The 12,773-nt window shown below is 50.8% G+C and overlaps 2 protein-coding genes across 2 annotated transcripts; both read left to right on the top strand.

The window, feature by feature from the left end:
* The first annotated feature begins 2,421 nt into the window (after nucleotides 1–2,421).
* On the top strand, nucleotides 2,422–6,009 carry LOC311155161 (mas-related G-protein coupled receptor member A1-like). The gene is made up of 2 exons (XM_084208091.1): nucleotides 2,422–2,879; nucleotides 4,192–6,009. Exon 2 carries the CDS (start codon nucleotides 4,302–4,304, stop codon nucleotides 5,280–5,282), a length of 981 nt encoding a protein of 326 aa, XP_084064217.1. The 5' UTR covers nucleotides 2,422–2,879; nucleotides 4,192–4,301; the 3' UTR covers nucleotides 5,283–6,009.
* Nucleotides 6,010–10,847: 4,838 nt separating this feature from the next.
* LOC311155517 (proto-oncogene Mas-like) lies at nucleotides 10,848–11,609 on the top strand (the record flags this gene model as incomplete). The annotated part of the gene is made up of 1 exon (XM_084208738.1): nucleotides 10,848–11,609. One exon carries the CDS (start codon nucleotides 10,848–10,850, stop codon nucleotides 11,607–11,609), a length of 762 nt encoding a protein of 253 aa, XP_084064864.1.
* Between the last annotated feature and the right edge of the window lie 1,164 nt (nucleotides 11,610–12,773).

The raw sequence follows: 12,773 nt of genomic DNA, 5'->3' as shown, positions 1-12,773 counted from the left end.
CTGGCACTGGCACACCCTCAAAAGCCCTCTGCAAGGCAGCACTGCCAGAGGGGGTGAATTCCTTTGCACAGCTCCCAGTCAGGAAGTAAATCAGAGGGTGGGCACTGCTGCTGGCCAAGGAGCCAGAGCACAGCCCCATTCCCACCATCCCACACAGGCACAGCAGCAGCAGCAGTGTGACAGGCACTTTGCTCCACTGCCTGTTGGCACACTGGCTCCAGCTGTCCTGGCTCTCCTCATTCCAGCTCCCCTTGGATGCCTTTCCCCCGGGCTGGCTCCAGCAGGCAGGGCTGGCTCCCTCCGTGGCAGGGCACAAAGTGCTCCTGGTGACACCTCTGCTGCTTCTGCTCCCCTCACACAGCTGCAGGGGTGACCAACAGAGACACCAGAGCAACGCTGCTGTCCCCCAAACGTGGCTTTTCCCATCTTTTCCCAGCCACAGCTTCCATGTGGAGCAGCACAGGAAGGGCTGAGGGAGAGGACAGAGGGCAAGTAGGATGTGGGAGCCTGGCCTGCTGTGCCTGGCACAAAAGCCAGGAGATACCTCCTTCCTGGCTGTGGGCAGGACAGAGCTGGAGCAGGAAAACAATTGGAGAAGGAAGGAATTGCCCATGGAGATATCAGAGAGCAAATGGCTTTGGGATGGATCTGAGCTGGACTCTCAGGTGTCAGCTGATATCACTGAGCTGCTGGATTCCTTCAGCAGGACACCCATTTCAATATTCCCTCCCTTTTCCCACACTATTTATGGCTTTTAATTCCCTACAGACCTCAGTTCTGCCCCCACAATCCATACCCAGGTTCCACCCAAAGAGGGGGCCCTGATTAAGGTGGAAGAGAAGAGTCTGACCTCGTTTCCTCTGGCAGCCTGGAGAACTTCCCCGCAGTGCACTCCCCTTACCTCCACCCTCCAGCTGCTGTCCCTGGCCGGGATCTTCAGGAGGCTCCCTGCAATGGTCCCTTGGGAAAGGGGAGCGCAGCCCAAGGGCGGCTGAGCCCCAGCAGCGCCCGGCGCGGGCTCTGTCCCAGCTCCTGCCACAGCCCCTGCTCTCCGTGCTGCCTCGTGTTCTCCAGGGCTCTCACACACAGGCAGCTGCTCCAGAGCCTGCCACGGGAGCAGGGCTCTGCTCCTCATCTGCTCTGCACTCTGCCCAGCAAATGAGCAACAGGAGAGAGCCTCAGCAACCACACCTGTGGCCAAGGCACTTGGTCTCCATCTCAGCCTCTTCCTTCATGTTTAAAGCAACTCCAATCCCAAAATCTTGTCTTTTGAACTGCCTGAACTTGCCCCCTCTCTTTCCTGTGCCTGGATCCTTAGGACCCTGCACTACAAATGAGCTGTGAGAGTTTTATTTTTTGTTCAAATCTTGTTTTCTCCCTTGTATACTGCAAGTTCAGTGGTACTTCACCATGCATTTTCCAAGAGGATTCATGCAATAACCAATTCTGTGCATGAGCTGGAGCACTGGCACACAGCAGAGGGATGATTTAGGATTTCGGCAATGTCATCTTTTTTGAGAAGACGCAAATCAGTGCTGCTCCCTTGGCTTTAATCCTTAGAAAGTTGCAGGTTTCCTCTGAGTCATCTTCTACACTCTCTTGTGAGTCAGACAGCAGCCTACAGTGAATTCCAAGATATTCCTAGAAAGGTGAGGTGAGATGATTCCTTCCCAGCCTGACATGTGCCTCAGGGATCTGGGATGCTCCTCCTGGAAACTGCTGGCCCTGGGATGAGAATTGCCCCCTCTCTTTCCTGCTGACACCGTGTTTGTGTCCCCAGCTATGGAATCTCACATCCCCTCACCAGCCCAATCCTCTCAAGGGCAAACACTTCATGAATCAGGAGCTGATGGGGCTCCAGGAGAGTTGGAGAGGGACTTTGGATGAGGGCATGGAGTGACAGGACAAGGGGGAATGGCTTCCCACTGACAGAGGGTGCAGTCAGATTGCGTATTGGGAAGAAATCCTTCCCTGTGAGGGTGGTGAGGCCCTGGCACAGGTTGCCCAGAGGGCTGGGGTCAGGTAAAAACAAACACAAGGGCTCCACAGTCCGAGGAGAAGGAGGATGAGCCCTAATGAGGAGCTGGAAAGGGGATCACAGCATCCCAAAACTTGGTCCCTGATAGCTTTCATTGCATCATTAAGGTGATTGGCAGTAATTGGGTGGGCTCTAAGTGCTGATGACCTGGCTGCAAGCAACTGAGTGCTGTCCTTTCCTTGGGCTGTGTGAGCCTACATTGAAATAACAGAAGTGAGAATTCTCAGCTCAGGTCGCTTTCTTGGGGCCAGGGAAAATTTTGGCAATGATCCCAGGCCTCTTCCCAGAATGGGAGGGGTTTCTGAGAAGCACCCGGATGCTTGCACAGTGCTGTGAGCACTTCCAGCACTGAGAGCAGCATTCCAGTGCCACCAGCAGCTCTCTGCTGCTGGAGGGACAATGACCACTCAAGGTAGAAAAATGAGAAATTGTTGAAATCTGCTGAGAGAGGGAAAGCATTTGAAGAATGTCTCATTTGGAAAAGTTTCTAATCAGGAGGGAATGAGGAGCCATCCAAAGAAATCTGCATGTCGAGCTACTTCCTCTAGAGCAGAAAAAAAAGTCAAGACAAATGACTCTGAGAAAGTGAAATTCTGACGTAGCCAAAGATTTAATTTCCGACTCTCCCGCCAAGCCTTGCGAAACAACCCCAGGACAGGGCACAGGGAGGAGCCAGCAGGTCAGGAATGGGGAGCTCCTGGTGACCTGGGCACTTTCTCCTCCATGTCCCTGACCTGGCAGGAGCCGCTTTAGGACACGGATCCCAAAGGAGCAAGAGGTACCAGGGAGCGCCGCTGATCTGCACAGACCCCTTTGCCTGCTGCTGCCCCAAAGGGAACAGGTCAGTGCAATGTTTTCCTTCCTCCCTACCCCACCTTCCTCTCCTCCAGCAGCTGCTCTGCTCCTGCCACCCTCTCCCGGTGACCACAGTGCCCTCCCCAGCTCCTCTCTCTCCTCCTGTGCATCCAGTCTGTATCCTAATACTGAAAGGGGCCAGAACAAACTTTCTAACACAATGCAAAGCTTGAGGAAGCAGGAATTCTTTACCTGCACAGGACACAGAAGGATCTCTTCTTCTATTGTGTATATGGTGAGACTTTAAAGCTGGGTATTAATCCATTATAACTACATGTAGGCATCAAAAGGTTTTTCCTATCTAATACATAAACACCATTTTCCTAGAACTCATTTCCAGGCATCCACCTCCTCCTGCAAGTCCTTTTATGATCCTGGAGGTTCATTAAGTGGGGTCTCTCTGGTGGTCATATTCAATGAATGCTACGATATTGAAGCTGCCCTTGCTTTGAACTTTTCCTCTGGCCATGCACGGTTGCCTCTCATTCCAGAATTTAGCCCCAAAATCACTGCAGGCCTCCTTATCTGTTCCTGCACAGGTTCCTGCCATGTTTGCCATCCCGTGTGCAGCCTTTACATCCTGTGAGAAACAACTGCCCACTTTTTAAAATTTTCAAAGGTTTATTAAACCTTAACAAAAAATACAATAAAAGGACCAAATAAGGAGAAGCAGGCCTGGGAGCTTCCCCCATGGCTGCCTACCACGTGGCTGGCTGATCTCCAAGATGGATGCTTCACCTTTGATACCCCGGGGGTTGCACCAGCTAAACCTGGCCCCTCCCAAAGTCTGTCTGTCAGCCCTTCTTTGTGTTTATTGGTGGAGCCTGCCTTCTTGCAACTTGACTGCAGGGTCAGGTGTTCTCATGCTGAACATCCCCCCCAGCAATGAGCTTTTGTGCACCCCTTCTTTCTACCTGCCCTAGATGACTCAGGCTCTCTGATGGCAACAATACAGGGGAGGGACAAGGGGACTATGGGGAGAACAGGGGACATCTAAGCAACAGACTACAGTAACATAATTATACATCAATAAAGCTTCTATTAATATTCACACAGTATTCATCCCTTAACTGTGAGAGCCAATCATCCCATTATCCATCTATAACACATCCTTTTAAAATTTTGGCCATTTTACTTTTAAACAACTTCAGAAGAACTGAAAATGTTTATTCTCTATGTTATTTATCAGCCTCCTGCCAAACAGCCAAACCCTCCAACCTCCCTCTCCCACCCACAATTCCCACTGTCCTCCTCCCCTGCACATCTCACTCCTCCCCACTGAATCCTTCCCACTGCAGGGAGCTGCTGAGGAGCCACATGGTCTGTCCCTGGATTCTCCAAGCACTGACTGCCCATCCACTCTGACCACAGCCAGGGCCACATCCCACTGCCTGCCCAGCGTCCATCCATGGAGGTGAGCACCGTGTCCCCTCTTTTCACTTCACCAGCTGATGCACCTGCTCAGTGTGAGATCAATGTCTCCAACATGGCCATGCACTTTGTGACGCTGCTCGTCGGCCTCTGTGGGCTGGCTGGGAACGGAGCTTTCCTTCGGCTCCTCCACATTGATGCCATCACTGACTTTGTGGCATTCAACCTATCCAGCACTGACTTCCTCTTCCTCATCATCATGGTTCCCTCCAGCCTGCTCTTCCTTGTGGAGGAACTGTCCTGCTCTGCTATAATGCCCCTGATGTATTTAAGCTTGCTTTTCCAGCTGTCGCTGTTCACCTACACTATGGGGCTGTTCCAGCTGACATTCATCAGCATTGAGAGGTGCAGGTCCATCCTCTGCCTCTTTTTCTGTGTTGGGCAACTTTCTGAGCGCCTGTTGTGGGTGGTGATGAGTGCCCTGTTCTGGGCCTTGTTCTTTGTTGTCACTGCTGTCAATCCCACTGTGACTTCCGTGTGCCAGTCACACAAGCAGGAGCAATGCCAGGTGGCTCTCACCTCCATGTACGCCCTCAACCTCTTCCTCTTTGCTGTACCCATGGTCATTTCCAGCACAATCCTCTTCATTCATCTCAAGCCTGGCTCCCAGCAGCAGCAGAACAGGAGGGTCGACATTGTTATCTTCCTCGTTGCACTCTTCAGTCTGCCCCTCAGTCTCTGGTCTCTGCTGCAGCAGCTCGGTTACACGGCTGTGCCCTCCCAGGCGCTTTTCCTGCTCACCTGCATCACCAGCAGCATCAAACCCTTCATCTACTTCTTGGTGGGGAGCTGGAAGAGAGACTGCTCCATGAGGAGCTGCTGGACACACTGCTCCATGGAGAGCTGCAGGAAGCACTCCTCCATGAAGTCCCTAAGGGAGGCCATCCACAGGGTGTTTGAGGAGCCAGAAGAAAACACTGCCCACAGCAATGATCCTGCCATGGACACAGTGATCTGAGCCTGTTGATCACTTCCTGCTCGGCTGAAGGACCCTGGGACAGTGGCTGAGAGATTCCTTGAGTCTCCTGATCCACACATACCCACAGGGTCCCCCTCCCTGTGCTGGTGCATCCCCAGCCCCTTTCCAGGCCGCTCTGGGCTCGGATCCGTGCTTGTGAGGCCTCAGCCTTGAGGAGCAGCCCCTGGGCTCAGCTCCTGTGGCGCTGATCAGAAACACCCTCTGCTCCCAGGAGCTGCTGCTGTCCAACGACCTCCTGGGGTTTCATCCACAGCCTTGGGAATGGTTTTGCTCCCCTGAATGCCCCAGCATCCCTGCCCTCCCGCCGTCACGGGAAGCTGCCGGCCCCAGGTGTGGCCAGGGTGGGACATTGCTGTGAGTGCCGCCATCCCTGGGGCCCTGTGAGCAGCGCCCAGAGGAGACCTTGGAGCTCTCCTGGGCCCAGCAGCGCTGAGCAGGAGCTCCCTGGCACTGGGGCCTCTCCGGGCTGGGATCTCTCCCGGCTGCTGCCCTGGGCTGATCCCCGAACGCCGACGGCTCCTGGGCCCATCCCCCAGGGCTCGAGGCCCAGCCTTGGCACAGGGAGGAGATGCAAAGGGATCCGCAGGGAGCACTGCACTGCCTGCCAGGGGAATTCTCACAGGCACCTTGCACTGACTGCCTGTCTGTCTGTCTGTCTGTCTGTGTGCACACACGTGTGCATCTGCCATGGCCAATGCGGCAGGAATGCCGCTCTCTCTGGTGTGTGAGTGCCTGAGACATCTGAGCGAGTCAGGCCTGGAAGGAAGTTTCATTAGGTTGAATGCTGCTAAGTAATATTCCTCTGTTGAATGGTTATGTTTAAGGTATAACTGAAGTACTGTGAAAAACAGAATTTACTGCTTAGAGTTTTTAAAATTTTTAAAATAGTAATAGGATAAAAACAGGATAATGTTTCCAGTACTGGGATGTTCCTGTCTAACAGCTAACAAACACACTGGTGTACACAGACAGTGTTATCTTTATACCATTACAACACTGAGATACATGAAAATTTATGTGTTTCATGTCTGACTTCACACTCTGGCTTATCTGCATAACATCCTGGGTGTTATGTGAATTTATTTTATTTCTTCTTTTGTCTCTATCTTGCTGTTTCATATCTTCTGATAAGGATTTAATATCTCTTCCTTAAATTTAATATGGAATTCTCCGATTGTCCTCTTGTGTTCTGGTTTGTGTCACGGATTTCTTATCACGTGGAGAGGCTGGTCAGCAGATGACCTTGCAGGGTTTTTAGTTATACAAAAGATTTTCTTTTCTTTTTTATGTCTTATGTTTTGCTAAGGTCTGTAACACAGTGCATTCTTCACACTATTATTTCCATAAGTGATGCATAGATAATATTCATAACACTACTATATCTATGAGTAACACAGTTTATAATTAAGCTGATAGATTGTTTTATATTAACAAGCAGTTAAAAAGAGTTATAATTGATACTATGTCTAAATACTTGTAATCACAAGCACAGGCATATATAAATGCGAAAGCCGATTTTATCTGGTAATTTTTCCCAGTACAGTTGAGTTCTTTAACGCTTTTAGGACATTTTCCTTTTAATCCTTACCCTCATAGTCCTTTTGTCACCTGCCCTTGAACACACACACAAACACACACAGGGACAGCACTTTGCTGTGCTGTTGCCTAATATTAAACCTGGTTTTTACTGATTTCCTTGCTGGTGGTTTTGTGCCTTCAGAAATTCTTCCTCTGCCCTGGCTTTGGCCTCTCCCTCAGCGGGCTGGGATGGTGCAGCTCCAAGGGCAGATGCAGTCCGTGCTCCTCAGCACAGCCACCCCCTTCCAGGAGCAGGGTCACACCTGTGTGTGTCACCATTGTCTCCTCGGGGCATCACCCCCTCCCTGAGGCTTCTCTGAGGTCTCTGAGCTGGGGGGTTCAGCCTGGAGAAGGGAAGGCTTCAGGGAGACCTTAGAGCCCCTGCCAGAGCCCAAAGAGGCTCCAAGAACTGGAGAGGCTTTGGACAAAGGCCTGAAGTGACAGGACACGGAGGAATGGCTTCCCACTGCCAGAGAACACGGTTAGGTGGAATATTGGGAATAAATTCTTCCCTGTGAGGGTAGAGAGGCCCTGGCACAGGATCCCAGAACTGCCCTGGCCTCCCCATCCCTGGAGGTGTTCCAGGCCAGGCTGGATGGGGTTTGAAGCAACCTGGCCTTGTGGAAGGTGTCCCTGCTTGCAAAGGGGAGAGATCAGGAAAAAACAACCACAAGTATTCCCAAGACTGAGGACAAAGAGGACAATGAGCACTCATGAAGGGCTGGAAGGGGCCCCACAGCGCCCCAACATCTGGTCTCCATGAGCTTTTATTGCACTATCAGGGGCACTGTCAGTAAGAAATGTGGGCTCAGATGCTGATAACCTGCTGCAAGCCTGTCGTGGTTTGGCACTGGCCAAAGGCCAGGCACCCCCAGAAGCCGTTCGATCAGCTTCTCCTGCTCTCAGCTGGGCAGGGGAGAGGGAAACAAAAATTAACAAAGGGCTCATGAGTTGAGATGAGGACTGGGAGAAAAAACACTCCAAGAGTAAAAAAATCAGAATCAAATTTAATGGCATTAAATAAATTTATGGTTTACAGAGTCGGAGAACTATACTGAGAAGTAAAATACAACATTTAAACACCTTTCTTTCCCCAAAACCCTCCCTTCTTCCTTCCTAGAGCACAGGCAGACAGGGCGAGGGGGTTCCTCACAGGCATTGCCGGTACTGCCAATGAAAGATTGTCTACCTGGAATGACCCGGGTTATCCATTAAACTAAGAGAAACGGCATATTCTGGTAATAATTAACAGAAACACCTATACCATGATTAATTAAATAGGCAGTACAAAATATCATGGATATTAGAGTGCACAAAAATGCCTGAAAAGTGCATATCTATGAACATATCTATGGCAAATAAATTTCCAATATGTTCACAAATTTGACTCCAAATTGTTAATAGTCAAACAGGCTTTTGCTGTTAAACTTCTTGGTGTCTGAGGGGACACAGCCATGGCTTGTGCTCCCTGGAGCAGCCATGATCCCCAGTGCCAGAGCTGGGCTGGCACGGACACGATGCCCCAGGGGCTCAGCTATTCCTTCCCCCACCAACAGCAGTGAGTCAGTGTCACAGCAGAGATGTCCCCAGAGATATTTAATTTTTAATGCTGTGAGCCAGGTGCAAAGGTCTCTCTGCCTTCAGAAATTCTTCCTCTCCACTGCCTTCAGCTGCTCCCTCAGCAGGCTCAGGGGTTGCAGCAACAAGGACAGGAGGAGGCCGTGCTCCTCAGCACAGCCACCACTTCCAGGAGCAGGGTGACACCTGTGTTTGTCACTGTTGTCTCCACGGGGCATCATCCCCCTCCTGGGGCTTCCCTGAGGTCACCAGCCCCACCACATCCCACACCTTCTCTCCAGCCCCACCACATCCCACACCTTCTCTCCAGCCCCAGCACATCCCACACCTTCTCTCCAGCCCCACCACATCCCACACCTTCTCTCCAGCCCCACCACATCCCACACCTTCCCAGCAGCTCCATCATGTCCCACCCCTCCCACCCCACGCTCCCACCCCACTCCCCGTGCAGCCCACCCACCTCCCGTCCTTCCCATCCCTCCCAGCCCCGTGCCTGAGGCTCCAGTCCCTCCCCACGGGCTGCTCACCCCAGGCTGCCCCGGAAGGCTTTGGGGCCGTCTTTCCCTTGGAGATGCCCCTCCCCAGCTCCATCCCTGGTCTCCAGCCCCCCAGCCTCCTTTGGACACAAACAAGAGGCCACAGAGGGATGGCTCCACTGGTGTTCATTGGGCTGGAGAAGCATGGAATGGCCAGGAGGAGCAGAAACACTGCTGGGGGCCTGAGTGGGGCAGGAGAGGAGCGGGGATGTCTGGAGGGGAAGGCAGCCTGGGGGGAATTTCTAGAGCATGTCAGAGGGGGACAGGATGCCTTAGGATTTTAGCCTTGCTATTTTTCACATCCTGTACTGCATTAGTGCATAACTCTAAACTCCATGGAAAGTGTGAGTTAACTGTCCTCACATTTTGGTCACACAAAACAATCCCTCCAGGCCTGCAATTCAAGGACACTCTACTGCCTCAGGCCCAGAGAAGTACAGACAAAAGGGAATTGGGGGAGGGCAAACTGGGGCTAAGTGACTTCATTACCTGAAGCTGTCATTGGAGGAGTAACCCCTGATTTGTGAATGGACCAAACCTAAATCTGTCTGAACAACTCATGACCATTGTCCATTTTGGGTGTAGCCCCTCTCAGAGGCTTTGAGTGCCCAGGGTGAACCTTTTGAGGGCCTTTCCTCAATGCCTCCTTTTATTCTCTCCACCTTGTCTGGCCTCTGCTCTAGGGAGCCAGCCCAAGGCATCAGGCAGAGAGGGGCTGGAGGGGGCAGGAGGGCTCTGGGTGCCACCAACCCCAAATCTCCACTGGACAGCAGCAGAGCCCAACAGGCCACACCTGAGCCAGGGAGCAGCCAGGGACTGGGAAACATCGGGATGGGATGGGATGGGATGGGATGGGATGGGATGGGATGGGATGGGATGGGATGGGATGGAGTGTGGCAGAGATGGGGATGAGGAGTGATACCAAAATCAGACAGAATACAATTCCTAACACCAACTAACAGTGTTACCAAGTGAGGTATCAGCAGGGGCAGCAGGGCACGCAGAAGGATCTCTCCATATTTCTGTGCATGTTGTGAGAATTTAGAACAGTATTTTTATCCAATATAACCATACATGGACATTAAAATGTTTTTCTTATCTAATACAGAGCTCATTTTTGTTAAACAAGTTTCCATGCATCCACTTCCCACTGGGAGTCCTTTGATGCTCCTGGACAATGCTCATTATTGAGAGGGGTGTCTGGTGGTCATATTCATTCAGTGATGTGACATTAAAGGTGACCTTGCCTTGAACTTTTCCTTTGACCATGTGCTCTTGCTTCTTGTTACAGAACTTGCCCCAAAAATACTGTGGGCCTCCTTATCGCTGTCCCCAGTGCTTCCAGCCACATTTATCCTCCTGGGTCCACATCTTTACATCCTTTTATCTTTCTTCCCACTTGGTCTTTAAGCAACTTCATAAGAGTTGAAAATGTTTATTCTCTCTTATTTATCAATCCTCTGCAAACCAGCCCAACCCTCCCACCTCCCTCTCCCACCCACCATTTCCCACTGCCCTCCTCCCCTGCACATCTCACTCCTCCCCACTGACTCCTTCCCACTGCAGGGAGCTGCTGAGGAGCCACATGGTCCATCCCTGGATTCTCCAAGCACTGACTGCCCATCCACTCTGACCACAGCCAGGGCCACATCCCACTGCCTGCCCAGCGTCCATCCATGGAGGTAAGCACCATGTCCCCCCCTGCCAACTCACCCACTGAAGGAGATGATCTGTGTGACATTCATGTCCCGAGTGTGACCACGCACAGTGTGACACTGCTCATCTGCCTCTGTGGGCTGGCTGGGAACGGGGCTGGCTCTGGGTCCTCAGGTTTCACATCCAGAGAGACACCATGAAACCCATCACTGCCTGCATCCTTGACCTGTCCATCATCAACTTCCTCATCTTCATGGTCCCCTCCACTCTGTTCTCTCTGCTGCAGGATTTCTCCTGCTCTGCCATCATGCCCCCAGCATCCATACACTTCCTTTTCCTCCTCTTCCCGATGTTCTACACCGTAGGGCTGTACCGGCTGACGGCCATCAGCATCGAGAGGTGCAGGTCCATGCTCTGCCCACCTGGGCTCTGCTGCCACCTTCCCCAGGACCTCTCATGGGTGGTGGTCAGTGCCATGCTCTGGGCCCTTTCCATCACTGCCATCGCTGCCATTTCTGCCGTGAATTCCCTGTGCCAGTCACAGGAACACAAGCTCTGCTGGGGGGCTCTCATCTCCCTGTACATCCTCAGCTTCCTCGTCTTTGCTCCATCCGTGCTCATCTCCAGCACAATCCTCTTCATTCATTTCAAGAGTAGATCCCAGCAGCAGCAATCCAAGAAGCTTGACATCATTGTCTTCCTCGCTGTGCTCCTCACTCTCCCCCTCAATGTCTGGAATTTCCAGCAGCAGCTCGGCTACACCACTGTGTCCCCCCAGGTTGTTCTCCTATTTGCCTGCATGCACAGCAGCATCAACCCCTTCATCTACATCTCAGTAACAAAGTGCTGGAGGAACTGCTCCATGGAGTCCCTCAGGGAGTGCCTCCAGAAGGTCTTTGAGGAGCCAGAAGAAAGCAATAGCCCCCGTAATGATGCCATCAGGGACATGGTGATCTGAGCCTGTGGAACCCTTCAAGTGCCACGATGCAGGACCATGGGACAGTGACTTAGGATCACCCTCCCACCTTTTTTCCTGCAGGCAAAGGAAGCAGGGGCATTGCCAAGGGCCATGTGTGAGGGATGCTCTGCACAGAGCACATTGCACATGGAATTGCTCCTCCCTCACACGTCCTAGAGAAGTTTGCCCAGAAAAGAATCCTTCCCAACACAGCTGTGATCCCAAACTCCCCCTGGCACCTGGTTCCTGCATCCCACTGAGTCTGATATCAATAAACAGCACCGTGAACCCTGAGCTGCCTTTGTCCCCTCTGCCAGCGCTTCCCGGCTTCCTCTGGGTACTGCTGCCAGCCGGGAATGTGGCTGGAGGGAGGGGACAGGGAGGTAGTTAGCCAGGAATTTTGTGATTGCTTAGAAATTTCATAATGAACTATGTTTAATTTATTTGACTGTGGTTTTTTAGCTGGTTTTGATTTAGATCTATGTTGGCTGAGTGTCAGTAGAAAACTATTGACCCATACCCCTTAGAGAACTTAATCTATAGCTGGAGAAGAAAATTCAATAAAGTATTTTTAATGGTTATCATATAACTAGAAATTAATTGGATGTCATAGAATAGGAATGATAACTTGATAGAATTAGGAATTTAGAAGCCTATACACACCAGAGGACTTGATTAATAAATTGCAGGAGATGAATTGCAATGGCAATTTGAGAGCCTGATACATCTCAGTTACATAATCAGTGGTAGCTGTCTAACCAAGACATCTTATTTAATAAAACATTGTTTAGCTGGAAAAAACCTGTGTTATTCATTAAACTAAGAGAGACTACATATTCTGGTAGTAATTAAAAGAAACAAAACTCCTATACCTTGATTAAGAAATTGGGAGCAGTTTAGGGAGTATCTATTAAAAAATCTTGGATATTGTAGTCTGAAATTGACCTGATAATACTGGCTTTTAAATTTATGTATTAGCCGATGCATGTTGTTATTGATGATAATTGTTTAGAAATGGTATCAGTTATAACTCTTTTTAGCCGCATGTTAGTATAAGATAGTCTATCAGCTTATGTATACACTGTATTCCTTATAGCAATAGTAGTGTAATGAATATAATATCTATGTATCACTTATGGAAATAATAGTGTGATGAATGTATTG

This window comes from Fringilla coelebs (assembly GCF_963513975.1).
Source record: "Fringilla coelebs genome assembly, chromosome: 6".
Taxonomy (NCBI): Eukaryota; Metazoa; Chordata; class Aves; order Passeriformes; family Fringillidae; genus Fringilla; species Fringilla coelebs.
The sequence above is the reverse complement of the archived record's forward strand: the minus strand, read 5'-3'. Positions and strand labels throughout refer to the sequence as shown.